This window comes from Limanda limanda, chromosome 16, assembly GCF_963576545.1.
Source record: "Limanda limanda chromosome 16, fLimLim1.1, whole genome shotgun sequence".
NCBI lineage: Eukaryota > Metazoa > Chordata > Actinopteri > Pleuronectiformes > Pleuronectidae > Limanda > Limanda limanda.
This window is the reverse complement of record NC_083651.1, coordinates 10192759-10216278: the sequence shown is the minus strand read 5'-3', so window position 1 is coordinate 10216278 and position 23520 is coordinate 10192759. Positions and strand designations below refer to the sequence as shown.

Below are 23520 nucleotides of genomic sequence, written 5' to 3'. Positions count from 1 at the left end.
ATAATAATCATGAAATAATATTATTATATAACTCAGAATCAACTTATTGTGCATGAGTAGTTTTACCTTTGATTTTATATAATCTACATTTTTTGGGAAAAAATTCTATACTTTTGCTTGAGCAGGACTTGAATGTATTTGCATGTTTTTATTGTGTCGTATGGTATATTTGACTTGAATAAATGTTCAAATTATTTTAGTACTGCTGCCAGTGGAAGATCCTCAAAGCACAAACCAGCTGTGGGCTTGGTTTATTAAATAGCAAAGTCAGACAAGAAGTCTCAAATCTTTCAATTGAGACTCAAAATGCATCTTAATAAAATACAACTGGCGTATAAAGTCTGTCACAGTTTTACAGTATCCAAAGGGAGAGTTTGAAATAAAAATCCAGAGGTCTCGACAGTGTAAAGGCAAGAAAGCATTTAAATAGTGTGCTGAGGAATATATCTGATACTACAATAATATCAGTATAGCATAGTAAAAAAAGAAAAACTGAAGACAGGCTCTAGCAAAATTCTAACTCACCTGATTCATTTCAACACTGAAATATACAATAATGTACATATTTTCGTAAACAACCATATTTCAATAGATAATCTTGTTTACAAGTGCACCTGGAGGAAAAAATAACATTTATATCCCTTTGCGTGATCCTCTTCTTGGATCCACCTGAACAGCAAATCTTCTTTCTAAGCTTCTCTCAAGAATAAAGACTGTGTTCCATGACTTTACATATTTTACTCCCTTGCATGACAGCGGTTACACATCAGGTCAGAAGTCCAGTGGCTGAAGCAGAGAGGACACATGCTGGGGTTTTTGACGTCTCTGGACCATAAGTGTTACTCTGAGCTGTTTTCTCTTCAGCTCAGGGGTGGACCCTTGCGCGGTCTCAAAGGGATTCCAGTTGAGTTGCAGTGCAGTTTCTGAGTTTGTTGTTACTACTGACGAGTGCCGGGCGGCAGCGTCAGGTTGGCCATCAGCTCGTGAACAGAAGCGAATATTGTACACTCACCTGAAATAAGAGAAAAGAGAAATTGTGAGGAGAGGAAAGAAAACAGAATGTGATATAATTTCTGCTCTCTGTCGCCTCTCACCCTGTCTTGCCGGGTGCATCTCATTGAACCTCTTCAGGATGCTAGAGACCATGAGTGCTGCAGCCCCAGAGGAGCTGTGCTGTCTGGGGATGTCAGCCTGCTGAGTGAGGCCTGTGGCCATGTCGTACACAATGGGAACAATTATGGTCACTGGCTCCTGAGACACTGGGATACGCTGGGTCAGCTGCAACTGTGAGCCAAGACAGACATGAGGTAAGGTCGGTTAATGCGTTTCAGATGATGCTTCACAGGTAGAAGTGTATAAACCCTGTCCTGTTTTTGCAGAGCTAGCTGCTGAGACTTACAAAGAAGAGCATCTTGGACTTGAGCACCACAGCAATGGTCCCTGGCGGAGCGATGGGAGGAGCACTGGGAGGGATGGTGAGACAGAACTGGACGTTCCACTTCAGCTGAGCGGCCTGGTCGGGGTACTGAGGAGAGACACCAGGAAAGTTTATAAATGCAGCATTTTTAAAACACAGATGCAATTTAAAGTGGTTTACATAAAACAAAGAAGAAATACATCAAAAAGGTAACTGATGTTTCCTTATTTTTTCTTTAGTAAGCTGTACAGTACAACAACAAAAGAAGTCAGACATTATATCATCCATATATTTCCGTACATGTACATTATGAAAAGTGGTGAAGGGATCTCTAGACAGCACTAATTAATTTGTAACACACTAAGTGATATGCTTAAACTGTCATAAAGGACAGTGCAATACATTTTTTCAGTATTGCATTGTGCAATGTGGTCACACTTTCACACACTGTACTGCAGACAGTTATATCAGGACATATGCTGTACTTGTTCTATATATTGTTGCCATGTTTGCATATTCATATATTTAATGAATTTTGATGCTAAACATTTTTTTCATGTTTTAAATTTTGTGGGAAAATCTATAATCAATATTTTCACAGATAATAAAACTAATTAATAAATAAACGAGCACGTCTTGCACCCAATCATAATATGTGAATACATGAAACAACCGTTGATATAAAAACTGCTACCCACCAATTCCAGCTTCATGATGCGCACACAGTCCCGCAGGATGTTAGTGGGGGCCCCCAGCAGCTTTGTGAAGGCATTCAAAGTGTTGTATTTAAAGGGAGGACCAGCAACCTAAAACAGAAGAAGAAAAGTATGGAAAAATGTAATATGTGAGACAATGACTGAGCATTTGTTCCTACGTCAGTGGCCTTAAAGGCACAGCCCATCACACGAATATAAAGGAATAGATTTTATCATTATTTTTAAATCAAATGCAAAGGGGACCATATATCTCTGAGAGATGAATATACCTAACTTTAATTATGAGTAGCAGAGAAATTATTTTCTGTACTATCTAAGAATATACTTATAAATTGGACCTTTAAGTTCATGCTGCATTTACATACCCGTGTCTCAAAGAACTTCTCCAGCACCTGAAGCTCCTCCTGCGACCAGGGACCTGCGTTTTCTGGAGTGACTTTGAGCTGCAGCGTTTGATAGTTCTTTGGGTTGAGAGCAACCCGGCACTTGAGCACGTCTGTCTTGAACATGATCACTCCAGGCTCATTGGAGTTCACAATGGACAACTGGAGGAGAATTGACAGAGTAGAAGTGAGAAGAGAGTTGAACAGATAAGAAAATGTATGGGGAAACGAACAAGTAATCATCGAACGGCGACACTCACGTTGGCTTCCTGCTGGATGATCCTCTGCAGGTGTCGTCTCATGATCACTGAACCCAGGAAGCGCTCCAGCGGTGAGCAGAGGTAGCTTCCTGCCAGGCCTGGCACCAGGCAGGGCGTGGGTGAGGGTAGCAGAAGCACATGCAAGGCATTGTGGGTGAGAATGGTAGGAATGGAGGCAGCCCAGGGGCGCTGAGGTAGCTTGCGGGGTGGAGGCATACTGGTAGGCATGACTTGGGAACCTAAAAAAAAAGAGATAGACATAATGAGTAAACAGCATGTTCTTGGTAGTAACTGAACTGGTTAAATTCTTTAATATGAGGCAAAACTGAGAAAGTGGATCTTACTGGTCGCAGCACGTGGAGAATGAGGATCAGGGATTGGTGAGTGCAGGGACGGGTTACCAGGAGACATTCCAGGGATCCTTGCTCCAGGAGAGGGGCCTGACACCTGGGGGGAACCTGGCCATTGACCCCTATGGCTGGGAGACACCATGGCATATGGAGAGCTGGGGTCCAGAGCGCCTAGATTGAACCAGAGACAGCCATCAGCGACACACTCAGACCAAATACACCACTGTGTGCCCACTGTATGCCCGTACCCTACAGGCTATTTGTGATTTATGTTTGCAGCCTAGTGTCTTAAAAAGGTGTTAAGTTCAGCCCGTTCCAGCCCTTGCCCAGCAGACCCAAATTTCCACCGGGCCAGGGTAATAGGACACCTTCCTGCTTACCGTGGGGACTCGCAAAGCTGGTCTGGCTCATGGCTATACCCAGGGAAGATGGAGACGGGGTGGGCCCAAAAGGAGAGGGGGCCCTCAGAGCCCCACTAGGGGAGCCAGAGGCATGGATGTTCCCTGCATACACACACACACATGCACACACCAAAGGGCTCGTCAGACTCAAAGGTTGACAAGTTCTCCTCACACACACACACATACACACACACACACACACACACACTGACACACACACTAGAGCTGGGCGGAAGGGCCGTAGTCTCTGACTGGCAGGCTGAGATGGCGAGGAATGGAAGGAGCAGGACTGAATGCATGCTTTGTTCCCTCTCGGCTGCGCAGTGTGTGCATGTTGCATGAAGAACACAACAGATCTCATGGTTTCACAAAATGAAAAATGGGCACACATGGTTGCGCTTCCTCATTCTCTCTGACACACACACAACGAAAGCTCAAGTCAGCAGAAAGGTTGGCGGCAGTAATGTGAAATATACCAAAATAATGGTTTGTTGGTCATAAAGGTCTATGGCAGCATGAGAAGCCACGATGACACAAACACATCATCAGTCACACGCTTTCTCTCACACACTCACTCACACACACACGCAAAGCAAGCACCATTACCTGGTGACTGGGTGGGCATCATGGATGCTGAAGGAGTTACATTAGCGTGGTAATTTGGTGGCGGTGAAGTTAGAGGAGGATAGACACCTCCCGCAGCCCCTCTCATCGGCTGTGGCTGCTGCTGCTGCTGCTGCTGCTGAGCGTGCAGCTGGTTCATTAGACTGTCCATCACGTCCACACCGACCGGCGAGGGCGGGTTATCGTCTTCGTTGACGGAGCGTCTGCGAGCATCCTGATTGCTGTCCACAAACATGTTCAGGAATGTCTAGAAAGAGGGAAAGAGTGGAAGGACGGTGGTTGATTTAAAACACTGCATGTACTACAATTGTTGAACATCAAACTGATTTACTGTTGGAATCCGATTGTATTATTTAACTAGAAAGAGTAAAGATAGAGCTTGTTATACCTTGAGTCCTGGAGCCGGGTGGAAGCCCTCTACAATCTTAGAGTTGTCAAAGAGACTGTAGGCTCCATCTCTGATTGCCACCACTCCGCGGCTGCGACAGTAGATGTCGATGCAGTACATGTTTCGGAACGCCAGGCGGATGTGGGTGGGTGACTGTGGTAGAATGGAGAAGCACTGGTAGGCAGTGTTGGTGCGCTGGGTCAGGCCCAGCATGGGCACTGTTGGTAGCTTGTTGATTGCATTTAGAGGGGCAAGTGTGTCAGAAAGTAGCTGAGGAAGACAATCAAATAGAAAGATGGTCAGAAAATTACACGGGAAAAAGTACCAATGTAAAAATAAAGAACATGAAAGAAAGCAATGTTTGAAAGTAGCATGAAGAGAGAGTAAAAGAATGTGAAACATATGAAATGATAAGTTGATCCGGATCAAACAAGTTCACATGCATGTCGTGATCACACTTTTGCTTCTGCACCTGCAACAGCTGCATCACATTGGGGCTCTTGTTGAACATCTCCTGTAGCTGGTGGAGGATGATATTGTGGCAGTTTGAGCAGCCAGAGTTGGGTCCCACGGTGCCCAGGGCAAGGTGGAAACGTTGACTGCTGGAGTTCCACTGCACGGTGACAGAGCTGCCTTTGGTGATGCCGTAGCACAGCACCAGCTTACGGTAGTTATACAGCCGCACCTCTGAAAACTGGCTCAGGGAAGATGGCATCTCTGGAAGGAAGAAGTCACAACATGCCGCTGGATTAGATGGGTGTGGTTCTTTTGCAAAGAATTAGGTCAGCACTGGTGACACAAAGCCTGGGATTACACCTAACTATATGCACAGTAGTGTTGTAAATTGAAAAAATAAACATGGTCAATATGCCAATGTTTGTTTTAAACAAAATTAACAAATTGTCACATCATTGATTTTAAATGGAAGTGCAATCGGATTTTCAGATGAGCAAGTTTATACCTGGCAGGGCACGAGCAAAGTTGAGAACACACTGGTAGAGCTGACTGATGGCGTTCCAGTCATTCAGGAACATCTCTACAACCTTCCGTCCACCCACCGGCTCTGACAGAGGGTTTTCATAGGTCAGATAAACGTGCCGTGTAGACGCTGAAGGGGAACAGATGGGTTCAATTAGAGGAGGATGCAGAGTTCCCTTATTCACATTAAGCCATATGTTTAGCAAAACTCTCATGGCTCATCTTTTAACATCAATACAGGGTGTGATCCTATTTTCCTAGGTAAACAAAGGTAAAATAAATAAAATCGTGTGTACGTGTTGTGTACCTTGCTCCTTGCTGTGTGTGCTGTTGAGAGGACAGTTTGCCAGCATCAGTTCAGCCACCCAGGTGCGGTTGTTCCTGCCCTGCAGTCGGAAGGTGCAGTCCAGTAGAGAACGCTCTAAAGCCCTCCTGGTCTCTTCTCCTACTCCTTTACATTGAGGAATCCTGCCGCACAAAACCAATATTTTGTATAGTCACAATGATTGCGATAAAAGTTGATCATACTGAGAAATGTACACTTGGCTGTGAGTATTACTTAAGCAGACGTATTGCATGACTGCTGCTGTCTCCCTCCACTTGGACGCCCTGGTTGGGAATTTCCATGTTGGACAGCTACACAAACACAGACAGACAGAGACACGCCGAATTAACCAGAAAACCCATGACTGTGATTGCCATACTTGATGGGTTTAAAGCAGGACATGGAACACAGAATGATTTGCACTGTGGGTTACCTCTGTTCTGAGGCCAATAAAAGGCATGTTGGTGTCGCACATCGCTACCAGGTGAGCCAGCTCCTTGTTGAACGCACACATTTCCCCGGACCGCTTCGGCTTTTTGGGCTCTGGGTCCCCCTGATCACATGTCTACACAGAGACAAGGAATGAAAGAAAAACACATGAACAGGAGACATGGTTTTTCATATCGAGCAGGGCACATATATTCAAAGAGGGTTGCTGCATTGCTGTAAGAATGCGGCCTACACATACAGTATATCTGCCTTAGATACACCAGCGCTGGAGCATTTTGTAATGTTTGTCTTGGTCAGCTGTGCCTTGTGGACAGCATTTGAGGGAGGACTTGGCATTATTATTCAATTTTCCCAACCACATTTTCTTAGCTGGTCAAACCTGTCTAGAATTGACATCTACACAAACACCATGTAGATTAAAGAAACACAGCGAAAACCCATTAATTTAAGTATGATGAAATTTTGTATGACTACCTTTCTCTTAGTCCCAGGTCGGGCCCCTTTCACTGCTGAAGTGTCCTGGACAAGGTGTTCTAGGTTGGGCTTGAAATGCTGCAGTAGTTGAGCACACATGGGCCCATCCTCTCCGTCCAACTGAGACACAGAAAGGAAGGAGTACTTGTACTGCAAGGCTGTGGGACTACTGGGCACTTCAAGCATTTCCACCACCTACAAGGAAGAGATAAAAAAATACAAGATGGTGAATGAGAGTGACATAATAAACTGTGCTGTGCAATTTCCTTCAAGTTATTTTAGTTCAGCTCTTTTCAGGGATATATTTGGTTATGAACTCACAATGTAGTACTGCGGAAGACGTGTGAGCTTTATGAAGAGTCTGTGTTTGAACAAGTTCCCGACAGGGTGAGAGGCTGAGTTGGAGAGGTGGAGGACATCAGTACACACAGTGGGAAGGTGCTTCACAGACTGTCGACAGCGCTGCTCTCCCAACCAGAACCTGGCCAGAGTAAGGAAGAGTTAGTCTCTTGATTAAAGTCAAACTGCAAAAAGTCCAGAGTTCTTGGATTATACTCATGCACAAAGGATTCACACTGCTGAGTACTGCAGGACTCTAACAGCCCTGGCAATTCATCTCAACACCCATCTTGCCACCTGCTTAGCCAAGTGTTGCTTCAAACAGCTCCTGCTATTCACTGCAGTTAGTCAATTTGACATGCTATAATCTGGTGTCAGACTGTGGCTCCTACTTTTGACAGTTTGCTCTCAATCACTGCTGTTTACCAAACTGCTACTACTCTCACCAGCTAAAAAAGTTAACAGTGATATTTATATATAATATTCTATGTGTGGAGGTGGACTTACTTCAGCTGCTTCAGCCAAGAAAGGATGCGCTTCATATCGTCGTTGACGGTCTTCTCAATGTCATCCAGCATGGACTGATCTTTAGAAAGAGCAGTTTTATGAGCTGGCAAGCAAAACAGTCGCAGTTGAATCATAAGACTAGAAATCATTCGAATTAATCACCAGCTAAATTGATTGATTGATTGAAACCCCTATGATATGATATCTGCTCCTACTTACCTAGTCCATACAACATGGGCTGGAACATGCCAGAGTGCAGGTCTACAAAGATGTGTAAGCACTCTGAACGACCACAGGGCTCCAGGATTGGAATAACGAGTGTTGGTAAAGCAGTCTCGATGAATGCTGAAAGAAACACACACTTGTAAGCATCTACAATGCAGCAGATGGTTCAAACCCATATTTTAAGTCCATTAACCAAGATCAAAAGTTAAAATGATGAGCAATGGACTCTTTTTTGTACATTGTTTCGCTAATTGGCACATGGGTACAGCTGCAGTCGTAAATAACACTGATTTCTATGGTTTTGCTCTAATACCTAAAAAATATGTTTAACAGTGAAATGAGAAGGTTAATACATACAGTTGTCACTGGGATTGCTGGCCTTTAGAATGGCCTTCAGTTCCTGTAGCTTCTGATTAGAGCGTGCATGCACACTGTCAATCAAAAGTTTCTCCACGGACAGATGGTCAATCTAGAGAATGAGTGAAAGAAAACCAACGTCATTCAATGATGAGATGTTTGAATAATAAGCCAAACTGACTTTTACGTTAATGTCCGCCTCACCTTCATCGCTCTCTCCATTAACCTGGGGTCACAGGCCGGGAGAGGTGGTTCATGAGAGATTTGCAATGGCTTGGATCCATCTGACTCGTCAATCCTAATGGTGACTTTATGTACTGATGCTGTGCCTGTTTTCCTACCCAAAACCTGTTGGCTGAAGAAACAAAACAAAGGGTTAGCAGCAGTCATTCCATACATTCTGGTATGTATTTGAAAACATTGCATAAGTTCAAGAATTAGCATTTAAAAAGGCAGGTATGAGAGTGAATACATGTGTACATATCCAGTCATGTGCTGCAATCTGAGTCTTACTTCCAGACAGTGAGTGTGAGGTATTTCGCGGGCATATATCTCTCCTCCTGCACCAGGTCGCCCCATCGCTCTCTGATCAGCATCATAGTCTGAGAGTGAAGCACCTCTAGCTGCAGTGACAGACAAAAGGAGTCTGGAAACAGTGTGGTTAAAGGAAACAGCCCCCAGGTGAATAGAGATTACAAGTAGACACATCTTCCCATTAACATTCACTACACATTCACATCCTTGAGACGCATACACTTTCTTGGTAAAAGGGCTAATTGTGCCCCACACAGACCGCTCTTTGACACATTACACTGCGCTGCTAGCATTGGTGGGGGAAAGGCAGAGGCGAGCGCTGATTAGCATTGTGATTAGCGGGGCTGTGCACAGCTCGCATGCTTGATTTGGGTCTTTGATGTTAGCATGAATGCTAACAAGCTGTTGTTTGTCTATACATTTTACCACAGACTGATGAGTGCCAGGCCTCAGTCTGTCTGATCAGAACAAATCTGCTCCTTTCTTCTTATATGGATGGATAACAACAGTTTGAAGAAGGGCTGCTCGATTAATCGAATTCTAATCGTGATTTTATTTATGGGGTCAAACAATCTCAAAACTACTATAATCGAGTTGAAATGATTATTTGGCATTTTTTTCGAAAGAGTAGCGCATGAGCAATTCAGCCCTTCCCCCAAGGCATTCGACGCTGCACAGCTGACTGGCACTCACTCTCAAGCAGCCGTGAAGTGAAGGAGGCGAGTTGTGTGTGTGTGTGGTGACCGGCGGTATTTAAAAAACAGCGCAAGTGGAAAATGGCAGAGGGAGGGCAGCCCCCGTTTAATCGACAAAAAGGGTCGAAAAAGTTCTCTTGTATGGGAATCTGTCGAGGAGCAGCACCACACAATGTAGCGGCCGCGCAGCATCCATTCGTCCCATGTAGTGGGGGGGTGCAGATTGGGACATTTTGGCAATGAGAGGAAATTTCAAAGTTCTCAGATACAAAGTGGTTTTTTGGAGATTGGTAGGGTTGCCATCATTAAGGGTTTGAATAACCGGGCACCGATATCCTGGTTTCACGGAGGAATAAGACACGCAGCCGTCATCGGTGTTTACCTGAACCGGAAGTGAGTGAAACTTCTGGTTACAGTCATTTAAAGAATAAAGCATAGACTTCAGAATAAGGGCACATAATAATCGTCTGAATAATCGTGATTACGATATTGTCCAAAATAATCGTTATTGTGATTTTTTCCATAATCGAGAAGCCCTAGGTTTTGTTGTTGATATGACGTGACAATAATTCTTCATAGAAAATGTGATTTTGCTGCAGCGAGGACACATGAAAAACATAAAAGTCCAAGTAAAATATCAACGGGTGCTGAAATTCACATCTGAACAAGGAATTAATAACACCTCACATAACATAGCTGGGTGACACGCTCAGTAAAAAAAAAAAAAAGCACTGCACATTCCCTGCCTGTAAAACTGGACATTGTAGTATTTGAGAATGATTTAATAAAGAGAGGGTAATGAAAGGATGCCATTCTGCAGCTGTGTTTCTTATTGGAATGCTGCACTCGTCTGCTTGACCAGTCAATATTCTGGTATATGCTCTGATACCCACACACACCCCTACGCTACTGCAGTAGTTCACAGACTGGGACAAAAGCCAAGTGGTTGCAGGAAAGACATACACAAAAAACCTGTGTATGGGTCCAGACAAAGAAAGGATACGCAAGCAGTTGTACATGTCCTGCAGGGGTTTTTCATCGGCACAAAGACGTGCCTGAACCAACTCATGGATGAAGTTCACCTGCAAACTGTGGACCAAGGCTCGGCCATCTGTCGATATGGACAGGGAGGGGGAATAGATGGAGGGTGGGATTGAGGAGACAGACAAACAAGTTGAGCGAAAGGAAAAAGGTCAGCAATGAAATTTACTGGCTAATTGCTTGCTTATGGTGCCCACCGTGAGTGAGTGCCTTACCTCCAGTTTCTTTGTCCTCCACTAGAATGTCCAGCTTCAGCAGCCTCCAGGGAATATCTGGGTCGTCTCCCATCACGGTCAAAGTAGCCTCAAATTCTCCTTCCACACGAAACTTAACACGCCCATTAGCTACACAAATAAAGACACAATCATACTCATGAGATCTTCTCTTTTCACAAGAACTGCTAAATGAGTGACAAAAATGGCTAGCGGTCAATATATACCATTGACAGTTCACACAAGTTGCTTACCAACTGTGAGGTTTGCTAGCTGGGGTGGTAAGTCTGTGGTGACAAGGCGGTGTCGGAGAATCTGATTCAGCTGGTTCAGAGTGGTCTGCTTCTCAACCTTAGTAATGGGGTCTGGAGGAATGATCTTATCCTACACAGATGGACACAGACATAGAAACACAGACGTTAAGTTTGATCTCCTAAAATCTTTTCACAAATGGCTCTTGATTAACAAGCACACAATTTAAACAAACTTACTCGTATGCATGTGGGCAAGCGTGGGTATGATCCTGTGGTGAGCACATCGATGGCAAAGGGGATAGCAAAGCTGGGCAACCGTGCATGAACCAGTGCATCTCTGGCCAGTGATGCCAGCCTATCCGCTGTGTCCACAAACAAGATGGTCTGCTGATCCAGGAAGCTGGAGATCATCTGTTACCATGGAGAACATGACAGATAAGTCAGTATATTTGCAGTGTACTGTCAAAATCTGCTGATATGAGAGGTACAATTAAACAGTACAGTTTACTAAAAATAGATTATATATATATTATTATATATGGCTTTTTGATTTTATAGCAATTCAATATTTCCTCTTGATTTTCAGATAAGAAATTACGTTACAAACCATACAGATTGGAATATAATCAAAAATGCTCCAACGAACATGGAAATTTACTTTATTAATATAACTAAACATCAATTACCCAGTAAAAAGCATGTTTCCCATATATACAGAAATATGTTACTGGATACATCAGAAAACACTTTTTATATTAAAAACAAATGGGAGCTGGAGTTAAATATTATAATTGAGGATGGGAAACAGGTGGGAAACGATGTGCATTGGATGTCATAAAGGTATCAATAGTAACATGTGGAAGGAGTTTAATTGGAAGATGAAGACTAGGGTCTTTAAGACGCCCTCCGTGGTCTCTAAATTTGCAGATAATCCAGCGGTAATATACTGCTGGAGACGATGTAGAATGGTTAGCGACCACTCACATATATTTTGGGATTGCCCAATGATGCTTCCTTTCTGGAAGGGGATAAACAGCGAGATAGATAAAGTTTTGGGAATTAATATACTATTCACCCCAAGTCAGTTTCTTTTCGATCTAACTCCTGAAGGCATGTACACAAGAGACCAAGAGCACTTGTTACATATATTCTTGATGACTGCTAGGAAAATGGTGACAATAAAATGGTTGAATCCACAGCCACCTACAGTGGCACAGTGGAAACAGAAGCTGAGGGAGGTGTATGGAATGGAGGCTTCACTGCTCAATTACAATTAAGGTCTGATGTTTTTGTGAGGAGTAGGCTACCTATTGCAGGATACCTCTCTAACTGAGGGGAATCCTGTGGTACGATGGAATGTCTTGACTGTCCATTTATTTATTTATTTATTATTTTTCACTAATCAGTCTGTCATATATAATTTGTGATGTTGTCAAGGAATGTTTGTGTTTCTCTTCAATAAAGTTCTAAAAAAAAAATATATATTTCCTCTAGTTTCTAACAAATCCCAGACGAGACAATTTAGATGGATAGTCTTAAGTTTCCCGAGACAAAGTTGAAGTGTTTACTTACTGTGAACACTTTGAGAAATATTTGAGAAAAAAGTCGAAAAACACTGCCATCATGTCAAGAGTTCAAGCGTCACATTAAAAAAATGTATTCCCTGTCTCTCAAACCTTGTGTAATAACGTAATATGATCGCTGTTAATGTGTATGCTTACATTACCATGTTATAGTTATCTTGTATGCCAATTGGGCCATATCTTGGAAAAGCAACATCTAGGCAAATTTGTTAAAGATGTAATAGATGAAGAATAAATAAAGAACAACATACCGCACACTTCTCAACTTTCCCTGCATTGCTCGCCCACTTCACCAGGGAAAGCAGACGCACGAATAACTGCCTGGTTCGACTGGCGAACTGGACAATCTCGATTTTCCTAAACACAACCATGACAAAATGAAACCAAAACAGAAGCTCGTCAGAATGAGACGCCACGACAGTGAGTGGTGAAGGACTTTCAGAATAAAATTTGAAGACACATACCTCTCCATGTCAGTCTTTCTGGGGAGTCTGCGAAAAACATAAAGAGAAAACATTGAATTGCTGTCATTATCACATATCTAAATAAAAATGTAAATGAGTTTGAATAGATTATTAGTCAGTTCGCAGCAGGGACAAAAACTAGCTTTGGCTTTTGGAAAGCAGACAGATGAAGTGAATCTGGTGTCTCACATGTAAACAACCCAACGCAAACTCTGAAGCTGGGACTAAAAAACATGAGCTGCCTCTGACATCTGGAGCTGGGATGTGTTGTTTACCTGTGCGACCCCTCACTTCACATTAGATACCCCTGCTATCTGCTTTGGATAGACCACCCATGTGAACACACTCTTCTAGCTTCACTCCCACCCCCCCACATATATGCACTTTTCTCCCGTTGGCGTTTGTTTTGGTGTCGGGGGTGAAGAGCATCCTCAGGGGCTCACTGACGTTAGCTCATTAGCCCGCCAGCTAGCCGGGTTAGCTCAGAGGCCTAGAATGCTAACACACTACTTACAGCTCCGCCAGCAGGGTGATTTCATGGTAGGTCCTCTGGAGCAGGAACTCGATCAGCAGGCTCAGTCGGATGCCGTGCGTGGCCGGAGCCCCGGGCGGCGGCGGCTGCGGACCGGACACCACGGGTCCTCCGAGCGGGACGAGCTGCCCGTCTGACCCGATCTGCACCGGAGCCATTTTACAATGACGCTACAGGCGAGCTAGCTACGGCGACGCACACCCAGCGCTGCACCGGGGCTAAACTATCGGGCTTGCGGTGGCTCGACTCCGGGAGGAAAAAAATGGGTTTTCTTCAAGGTCTCACAACATTTTCTGAGTTCCTCGGCTGGGACTTGTTTTCACGGCGCAGCAGAAAAGTCAACGCTTACAAGGAAGGTGGCGAACCATAACGGAGAAGTCTCAACGCCGCTCGGCCGCCATCTTTGCTATCGGGGGTGATTAGCATAGATCCGGTGGGAGAGAAAACCCGGAGCGGAGCCCGGAGGAGCGAGGAGCTGTTTGACCATCGGGCTGAAGAGGGTAAGTGAAATATTTGTTAAATGTCATTCTTTATGTTTATGTAGACAGTCAAGAGTGTTTACTGGCTTAGTTTATATCATTCTGGACTTTTTCAAATGAACACTATCTAATCTGATGCCCTGGTAACAGATGGCAGCAGATAGTAACCACAGTGATGGAGAAAGTGTTCACTTAAATAAACTAATATCATATCAATATTTATATATTTTAAAATATTACTCAGGGAAATTGACCGTGTGAGTGTATATATGGTGTAGTATACAAAGTACTTTAGGAATACTTTATAGTCATAGTATGAGTTACATGCATTTGTACGGAAGAGGATTAGGGCCACTGTGGAAAAAACAAGTGAGTTCTGAGGTTAAACTCAGAATTCTGACTTTAATCTCAGAATTCTGACTTTAAACTCAGAATTCTGACTTTAAACTCTGAGAAAAAAGTCAGAATTCTGAGTTCTGACTTTAATCTCAGACAGAATTCTGAGTAAAAAGTCAGAATTCTGAGGAAAAAGTCAGAATTCTGGGTTTAAAGTCAGAATTCTGAGAAAAAAGTCAGAATTCTGAGTTTAACCTCAGAACTCACTTGTTTTTTCCACAGTGGCCCTAATCCTCTTCCGTACATTTGGCAGTTTATTTTGGTACACCTGGATAAAACAGATACAGTCTAATACAACAGTTCCATAATTAAATCCTAACCAAATGAGGGTTATAATGATCAGTTTTTATTGTCTTAGAAAGGTGTTGATTAAACTGTATGATTATTGTGGAGGATTTAATTTGTGTTGCCTGCATCCTAGAGAGGTCATATTGTTACTTCAGATATCCCAAGAAGCATATATTTTTTGAAATACAAAACATTAAAAATTAAGTGAAATACAAACATTGCCACCCTGCCACCCATCAGCTGTTATCAATTAATTGTACCCCTTCTAGCCCTTATTCCTAAATACCCTCTTTTTAAATTTGTATTTTGAGGGCTTTGGGTGTTGATTGGGTTCAAGTTTGAAGCCTTACTTTGTGGTGTTTCTCATATAGCAAATTCCTAACCACCTGTCCACATTCTCAACTGAAACCAAACATTTTAAGTTTGGTTGTTTTTACTGCAATAACTGTATTTTTAATAAATAGTTAGCCTCTATTGAGCATAAGTCCTTACATTTTCTTGGTTGACTCTCATCCAAAGCCCTTTACTATATACCGATAGTCACCTAAAGCATAACCCTGGATATGTACAGATACCACAAGTCTTTAACCATACCCATTCGCTGAACTACAAATGGGAAAAGTAGCCAACTTCCCTTGGGCCCCACATTCAAAAGTCTTCAAAGCCCCAAGCTCACTTGGCCAAACAAGTTAGGTAAGGATAGGTTTAAAGTTTCCAAGTCTGTCTTAAAGGAGACATATTATGCCCATTTTACCACAAGTTGATATGGTTCCTTGGGGTCTTAATGAAATGTCTGTAACATATTTTGGTCAAAATACCACAAGGATTGACGTTTCTGACATAGAGAAACAGTAACATAACAAATTGCGTGAGTTGATTTTATCCAGAGTTTTTGGGACGGTAGACATGCCAAATACCAAAATTAACGTGTAGAAACACAACAAAAGTGGAATTTTCATAATATGTCCCATTTAAAACAACACTTTTGTGCAAATTTGGCTTGCTGTCATATTCATGTTGTGTTTTTTTCTCTGTTTGCATGGACAATTGCGCGTGAGAGGGCGGAAAGGGACCAGGCAAAACAGCTCTGTGTTACTTGCGTTTTATGCACCGCGGGAAGGATAAATGCTTAATTTCCTGTATCCGTAACCCTGAACCACGCCGAATAATCATGCATTACGGTCCACGGCATCAAGTGCAGACCACAAGGTGAAAATGTCATGTAAATCGAATTTATGATCTAAATCGAGGCTTACTTCCTATTGCCAGTAGGTGGCGCTATCACTATCACTACATATAGACTGATAGATCTGTTCGTGTTGGGGCTTTGATACAGTATGGCTAATTTTGGGCCTATAAGACAATAGACAGTGGAGATACAAAAACGTAATTTTCGCGCTGATCAGTAGGTGGTGCTACGGATCTAACTTCGCCCCAACACAATGTTTACACGGTTTGAGGAAATGTCACAATTCCGACCATGGTCTTGTGGTATGACGGAGCTCATTTGAGTTGTCAATTGTAAAGCAGCCAGGAGCAGTGCATCAAAGTATACAAAATTACACTTACTGTCCCAGAAGGTGCATGGCACTGTGATAATGAGTCAATATCGACATATGGACCTGATCAGGGCGGGACTGTGATCGTGTGAAAGAGGTTTGAGGCTGATTGGACACTGCAGAGGAATCATCAACCTTAGACGCCATGCAACGTTACACCGTGTGACATATACTAAAACTTACATTTTTATCTCCGTGGAGTTGAGATAACAATCACTGAATTTAAAGTTGATCTGGTGAGAGCTTTAGGAGGAGTTCAAATGCAACATGTGTTAATGGTGAAAGATGGCCACTTAATTCAAAATGGACGACTTCCTGTTTGGTCTAGCACACTGCTTTACAAAGTGGGGGACGCCAGGGGGGTCGCGGAAACTGTAAGGGAAAAGGGGGGGGAAATGTGTCGATGAACATAAAATGATTAATTATTAACTTAAATTTTTTTTTAGATGTCAATCACTGCATATTGAAATCTATGTCCTTGGATGCCAATCTTTTTTTTTGTCTAATGCCAATCTTTTAATTAAAAAACCCCAGACACCACTCAAACCAATCAGAATGAAGATCACCCTTGGCATCTAAAACTGTGAGGTATGAGATATCTTCTTTCATTTGCCACCATATACCTATGCAAGTCTGGCTTTTCTACATTGACGGTATTGAAAACGAAGTAGAGAGCATGTATGCAAGTTGAGAATCACATTCGACTGGCACTGACAGCCGTAAAACCTAGGATAGATAAACTGTGTAGGAGCCACCAAGCCCACCCCTCCCACTAGTGAGGGACCAGGTCAGACAAACATACTTAAATGACAAGCACTGTTTATAACGGAAGAGAGACACTGGATGTAATGAATAAATAACTAAATAGAAAGACTAGAATATATATGTATATTTAGTATACATATGTTTACATATATATATGTTTATGGTTAATATTGCTGTACAGACAAGGAATGCTTGTAACAGATATAAGACAGATTATTAGTTATTAATAAAACTATGCCATCATATTGCACACGTCATTTAAAAAACGTTTGCAACTGGGGGGGTCACCGCCAGAGGCTTATGCTATATGGGGGTCCTTGGAATGGAAAAGTTTGTCAATCCCTGGTCTGGCATATCGATCCAAGAGAGTTTTTTGATCATTATGAATACAACCTACCGATTTTAGTACATGTCAGTCAATTGTGGTGCCGGGTTGCTCTTAAGTGGGCGCTATCAGCTATTTGGCCGCCTCCATTCCTTAAAACCATATGAATGTCTTGGGCTGTTGTTACACACGTGTAGTTTGAGGGAGATTGAAGAAAATACACTGAAGTTACAGCAATTTAGTGTCTCATAGCGATTTGTTGAAATTTGATTCCAAGCCACTAAAACAGTTTTCGATAAAAACTCACAATTGATATAAGACTATATCATCAATGTATTGATGCACTTCTGAACAAGTTTGACATGGTTGTGGTCAATGGACGAGGAGGAGTACATCAAAGTGTAAGATGTGCATAAAACAAGACATTTCCTGTTGCCACCAGGGGGCGCTGTGATTTTGGGTCATGATTCCTATGTAGATGTCATCAAGTTGGAGCTCTTGTAATGTATGTCCAGTTTGGAGTCAATTGGACTATGTATGTCTGAGATACAACAACCTTGTGTTTTGATGGTGATTCATAAAATTTGATACCACGCCCCAGTCACACCATGTGACAAAAACTCACAATCTGAATTAGTTTTAATCTCCATCCTGTTAAGATGACACTCACTGAATTTGAAGTTGATCTGAGTTAAGCTGTAGGAGGAGTTTGTTAAAATACCCAACGTGTAAAATGGCTAATAGGCCACAAAATCCCAAACGGCAGAATTCCTGTTGCGTTAATCATATTAGTGCTGGGGACTTATTTCCCTTACAGTCATGATACACGTGTTTACCGAATTTCGTGATGGTCGGTTAAACCAGACGAAATTACTTACTGTTGAGCAAACAAAAAGCAATAGGGCCTTTGCAATGTTGGTGCTCGGGCCCTAATTATGATTTTTGCCCATTTATATATTACAGATCATGGTCTGATTATGCCACGCCAACATTACGTCCTAGTACTTGTTTGAACATGAACCTAAGGCATGCATTATCAATCAGTTGGTAACTCGATGTTGCAAAATGCAGTAAAAACATATGCATGTCTACATAATGCAACTAAGGTCGGAATTCTACATAATGGCTGTACAACTTATTCCAAGTCTGACCTTATTTGGATCAAGGCATACAGAAAATACTGTTCACATGGTACACATGACTATTGACTTAAACTGGTTAATATTGGAGTATTGTTGTCCATGTTTACATGTCTGGTGTAAATGATGGGGCGGTAAATCTGCAGTCCTTGTACTGGGCAGAAATACATCAGTCTATTTTAAACTAATATAAGGCTTCACTGTTAAAAGACAACCATTTCAACTGAACAATTTTTAATGTAAATTTTTTTTTTTTTATATGTCTTACATTACTTTACATTTAATTTAGCTGACGCTTTTATCCAACTCAACTTACAATAAGTGCATTCAACCGTGAGGGTACAAACCCAGAAGCAAGTACAATTTGCTTAAAAAAAAGCCAAACTACAAGTGCTATAGGTAGGTGGCATATAAGTGCAACTACATTTTTTTTAATATAAAAACCAGAGTTGAGAGTGGTTTATAAAACATCATCTTCCAGGGTTAGGCAAAAGAAATGTGTCTCTAGTCTGCGGAGGAAGATTTGTAGACTTTCTGATGTCCTGATGTCAATGGTGAGCTCGTTTCCAACGTTTGGGAGCCAGGACAGCAAATTGTCGTGATTTTGTTGAGTGGCTAGCTGTCCATCGAAGTGAGGGAGCTGCAACCCAATAAATAAAATATCTGTACGTTCGGCAAAGTTTTGGGATTCTCAATTAATGTATGTTATGCTGCTTGAAAAAGATGAAATGTTTCACCTTTGCAACTGTCTATGCATACCCCAGTTTGGGAACCAATGTCTTAGACCACAGGTCTTCAACAGGGGGTCCGCGACCCCTATGGGGTCCGCGGAAGTACTGCAGGGGGGTCCACGAATTTAAATGTCTTTAAATAAACATTAACATGAATGCAACATATTGTAGCGAATGGATAAATGGAGGCAGAAGACGTTATCTCACCCGAAAATATACAGATAATTATCTGAAGTTTTGATTTACATTCAAGGAGACAGATTGCATTGAATTACCAATGTGTGTCATTTGCTCTACTGTGCTGTCAAACAAATCTATGAAGCCATCAAAACTGCAGTGTTACTTGGAGACAATCCACAGCCACTTATTAGAAAAAACTTTTGAATACTTCCAAACTAGTTTTAAAATCCATCCAAGGTCAACAGACATTGATGAGAAAATTTGCCAAAGTTGGAGAGCTAGCTTTGAAATGCTCTTTGGATTGCCCAGAAGAAACCGCCATACACACTTGGAGAGGGTTTAATATTGCCTTCAGTAACTGACATCTGTAAAACAATGTATGGGAATGATATTGACATTAATAAACTGAAAACGAACCCAGTGTCGGACACAACCTTTGCTCGCCGTATTGACGAGATGGCATCTGATGTGAGGGTGCAACTGATAGAGTAGAGAACTAATTCTGAAATCTTCAAAGTGATTGATGATTCTATTGATGTATTGCGCTGTGCACCGACGGTGAGAGAGCCATGGTTGGTTTAAAAAGTGGACTAATCGCGCTTGGAAGGGATGTGGCTCCGCAGGTGATTTGGATGCACTACATGCTACACAGTGAGTCATTTGTTGTCAAAGATATGAGCACTGAATTGTTAGATGCCATGGACTCAGTCGTGAAAGTTGTTAATATAGTCAAGAGGAGTGCTGTGCAAACGAGTCTCTTCTCTAATCTCTGTGCTGCTGAGGGAGAAGAACACACTACTGTATCATCTGAGGTTCGATGGCTATCACTTGGAACAGTGTTGTCACATGTGTTGGAATTCTGCACGTCTATTCGTGAGTATTAACTTCTCAAAAAGTGCATAGAGCTGGCTGCACTTTTCAGTGACAATGTCTTGGTCACCAAACTTGCATATCTTGCTGTTATGTTCACTGAGCGGAACAAACTTAAGATTGAGGGAGCGCGTCGGGAAGGGAATATGTTTCCACCAGTGGATGACCTGGGGAATTCTGCTGGCTCAGAGACAAGAGACAACGAAGCAGACGGCCCACGCCTGACTTTGACAGAGGAGGATCAGCTCATTTAACTATCCACTGACAGTATGTCCAGAAGCATATATGACACTAAACCACTCACCCAGTTCTTGCCAGAAAGACTTTCCACATTTGGCAGCAAAAGCCATGATGAGCCTTTTGCCCTTTGCGACAACATATTTTTGCGAAAGTGGATTTTCCTCACCCACCTACCTGGGGAAAAAAACAGGTTGAGACTGTAGCCTGAGGCTGATATGACCCTCGGCCTGACAACCTCCATCCATCCAAGGTCAGATAAATTGTGTGCTACTCATCAGGGTCAGACATCTCCCTAATGTGGGAGTATGTATGCCATCCACAGATGGCTTGAGGATTCAATGGCCCTTCTACATTGCTGTTTAAAATAAAAACATGAATCTGTGAATTATTTGAATAGCTTAGTTTTGTATGCAAAATGTATGTTTATAAATGGCATTGGCATAGCCACCCTGTACCTTGCACATGTTTAAAATAAAAACATTAATATATGAACATGTGTATTATTTGAATAGCTTAGTATTGAATGTACAATAACAGGGTAGCTGTGTTTATACATGGCACTAGGCCCAGTTTAATATAAAACAGGGGGTCCCTGCTCCATCTCTCCATCAGTTTGGGGGTCCTTGGCCTGAAAACCATTGAAGACCCCTGTCCTAGACAGTTGCAAAAGTGAAAGATTTCACCTTTTTCAAGCGGGCCAGTAGCCCCATTAGTATCTCATTCTCTCTCTCTCACTTTCTTTCTCTCTCTCTCTCTCGAACTGAAACAGTCTCTGGACCCGGCAGGAAGCATGCTGCACACATTCAAAATTTCTTGGGAGGAATTTTCTAGTTATAATGTTTGCAGTAATGCAAATGCTATTATTCTCCATACTTCTTATCATCATTATTATTATTCTTTGTTCTTCTGCCTTAAATTTCGTCCCACTACTCCTCCTGCAGTTTTTGTCGCACATGCACAAAACATACATCTGAATTTTGTCCTAACGGTTAACTCATAAATTACGAATAACAGCGGGAAAAACTTTAATGGGAGTCAATGGGAGCCGTCATCGAAGGAATGTGTCACAGTGTCAGTTGTCATAAATCGAAGGAACCTTTGATGTATTAGACAGATCCCAGGTGAAACATTTCACCTTTTTCAAGCGAGCAAATAGAGCCGCTCAGCATCTCATTCCCTTTCTCTCTGTGTGTCTTAAACAAGCCAGGTAGGAATAGTCTAGTTATGAGTGCTGTAATGCAATGAATGCACCTATAGGCCTACTAACTAAGACTTTCGCCAAACGGTTTGCTCATAAATTGTGGAAAACAGCTTAGATTATTTTTAATGGGAATAACACCTGGAAAATAGTTCCTTTGTTGGGAGCCGTCATCAAAAGAAAGAGGGACAGTGTCATTGACAATAGATAAAAGGAATCTTTGATGTCTTAGAGGAGTTGCATAAGGTGAAAGATTTCAACTTTCTTCAGTAGCTTTATTCTTTTTTAAACCAGCCAGTCTGTGTGTCTCTCTTTCTCAATCTAGAGCAAGTAAGTATGTTTCTTTCTCTCTCTCTCTCAAACTGAAACAGTCTCTGGACCCGGAAGGAACTGCGTTTATATCAAATATTGCACATGCATTTTATGACCACCCCGGGCGACAGGGGGCGATATAACCAGGTGCGTGGGGTCGCTCAGCCTTTTCTCCCCCTGGTTTTATCCAAGCTACGGATGTAACCTATCCGCTGGAGCCGGAGTCACTTATCGGAATTCAGGGTTTTAAGCCTTTCCATTCAGCAGCCCTTGTGTTTTCCCGACTGCGCTCGGTTGCGGTGCAAACGAGCTCGGTGACAACGCAGCGCGCCGGAGTTCACACACTCGCCTGTCCCGCTTTTACTGAGCTGCATCTGGGTCTGACTGCGCTTCCGCCATGTTGAACCGAGTCAAGTTGTGAGTGACTGCTGGGACCGAAGTGACAAGCCCTAGAAATCGGACTAGACAGAGTTAGGGGGCTGTTACCGCGCCGGTGACGCAGGAAAAACACCCAGAAGCAGAGGGAAAAACCGTAGGAATTAGACCTTTCCGGTAACAGCTTTGTGTCCTGCGAAACTGTCACCGATATAGGCCACGTTTATGTAATATACGACGACACCATCGTTGAAGGCTGGACGGAGCCCGTGGATAGAGGGGCAAGTCATATCAAATTCCTGGTGAGTTGTTAGCTAACTAGCTCGCTGCGCTGCCTGCTGATTGTTAGCTGGCTACCGCTAGCGTCAGCTGGGAGTGGATGCAAGGGAACATAACTGCGTCTGGGTTTCCTGTGTGATTCAGCCGCTGGTGGGTTTTTCTCTGTTTGCTGCTGTTCGCTGAGACTTGGACAATGTCAATGCTACTAAACTGCAGTTCGTGATATTAACAGTGCGGTTTCATTAGCTCGCCCAGCTACATTCCCTGAAGCCAAGCTAGCGCTAGCTACCCGCAGATTGTCCTCGGCACTGTCTACAGACAGAGGAGGAACATTTCCTTTAAACCTGGTATGTTTACAAGTTATTGCAATTTATTCCCCCCTTTGCCACCATTTTTATAATTCACGAATAATGGCTTTGCATAATATACATTGCTGTTAACATTTTATTTCACCCAGGCTTCCCATATTTTATTTTCGATTTGTTTGAGCTAAGTTATAAGTTAGCGTTAGTCGATGCAGGTCAGAACACTCTGTTACATTTCAGGAAATAGACGACTCCCCTGTCACTTGCATATTTATGGTTATCTAAGACGGCTATCTGTGTTAACTTATCCTGAGCGTTGTGATGACAGCTTCACGATATGAATCTTAATATCGCACTGTTGGCTTAATAGATGAGGAAATGAATTAGTTGTCGAGTCACATCAAGCAGCCGCTTGTCAAAATAGAAACGTTAGCTGAATGTACCTTCGGCTGCTCACTCGCACGTAAGCTAGCGGCTACATAACGACCACTGTTTATCTGGATGGCTTCTGGTTAGCACGGTCGATGCTCAGCTTGGTTGGCCAACAATAACGTTTGGGGAAGGGATTTT

The 23520-nt window shown here is 42.6% G+C and overlaps 2 protein-coding genes across 3 annotated transcripts in view; one reads left to right on the top strand and one right to left on the bottom strand.

The window, feature by feature from the left end:
• Positions 1 to 214: 214 nt before the first annotated feature.
• med14 (mediator complex subunit 14) lies at positions 215 to 13910 on the bottom strand. Of its 2 annotated transcripts, none has more exons than XM_061088835.1 (29): positions 13492 to 13910; positions 12978 to 13004; positions 12765 to 12870; positions 11168 to 11341; positions 10931 to 11060; positions 10680 to 10808; positions 10427 to 10534; positions 8708 to 8840; positions 8399 to 8549; positions 8195 to 8306; positions 7832 to 7957; positions 7613 to 7715; positions 7088 to 7247; positions 6767 to 6961; positions 6276 to 6407; positions 6077 to 6153; positions 5825 to 5985; positions 5501 to 5647; positions 5012 to 5256; positions 4540 to 4809; positions 4134 to 4398; positions 3507 to 3629; positions 3121 to 3297; positions 2777 to 3015; positions 2499 to 2678; positions 2116 to 2223; positions 1400 to 1525; positions 1095 to 1284; positions 215 to 1012 (listed from the first exon to the last, which is right to left on the bottom strand). In XM_061088835.1, exons 1-29 carry the CDS (start codon positions 13665 to 13667, stop codon positions 939 to 941), a joined length of 4344 nt encoding a protein of 1447 aa, XP_060944818.1. In that variant the 5' UTR covers positions 13668 to 13910; the 3' UTR covers positions 215 to 938. The 2 variants fall into 2 exon arrangements, with proteins under 2 accessions (XP_060944818.1, XP_060944819.1); XM_061088836.1 differs by having other exon boundaries at positions 7613 to 7691.
• An 8294-nt stretch (positions 13911 to 22204) lies between these two features.
• The window catches only part of usp9 (ubiquitin specific peptidase 9), a 36747-nt gene continuing 35431 nt past the window's right edge, over positions 22205 to 23520 (top strand). Inside the window, exon 1 of the mRNA XM_061087944.1 lies at positions 22205 to 22668. The gene's annotated coding sequence lies outside the window, so the exon portion shown is untranslated. The remainder of the gene's footprint in view (positions 22669 to 23520) is intronic.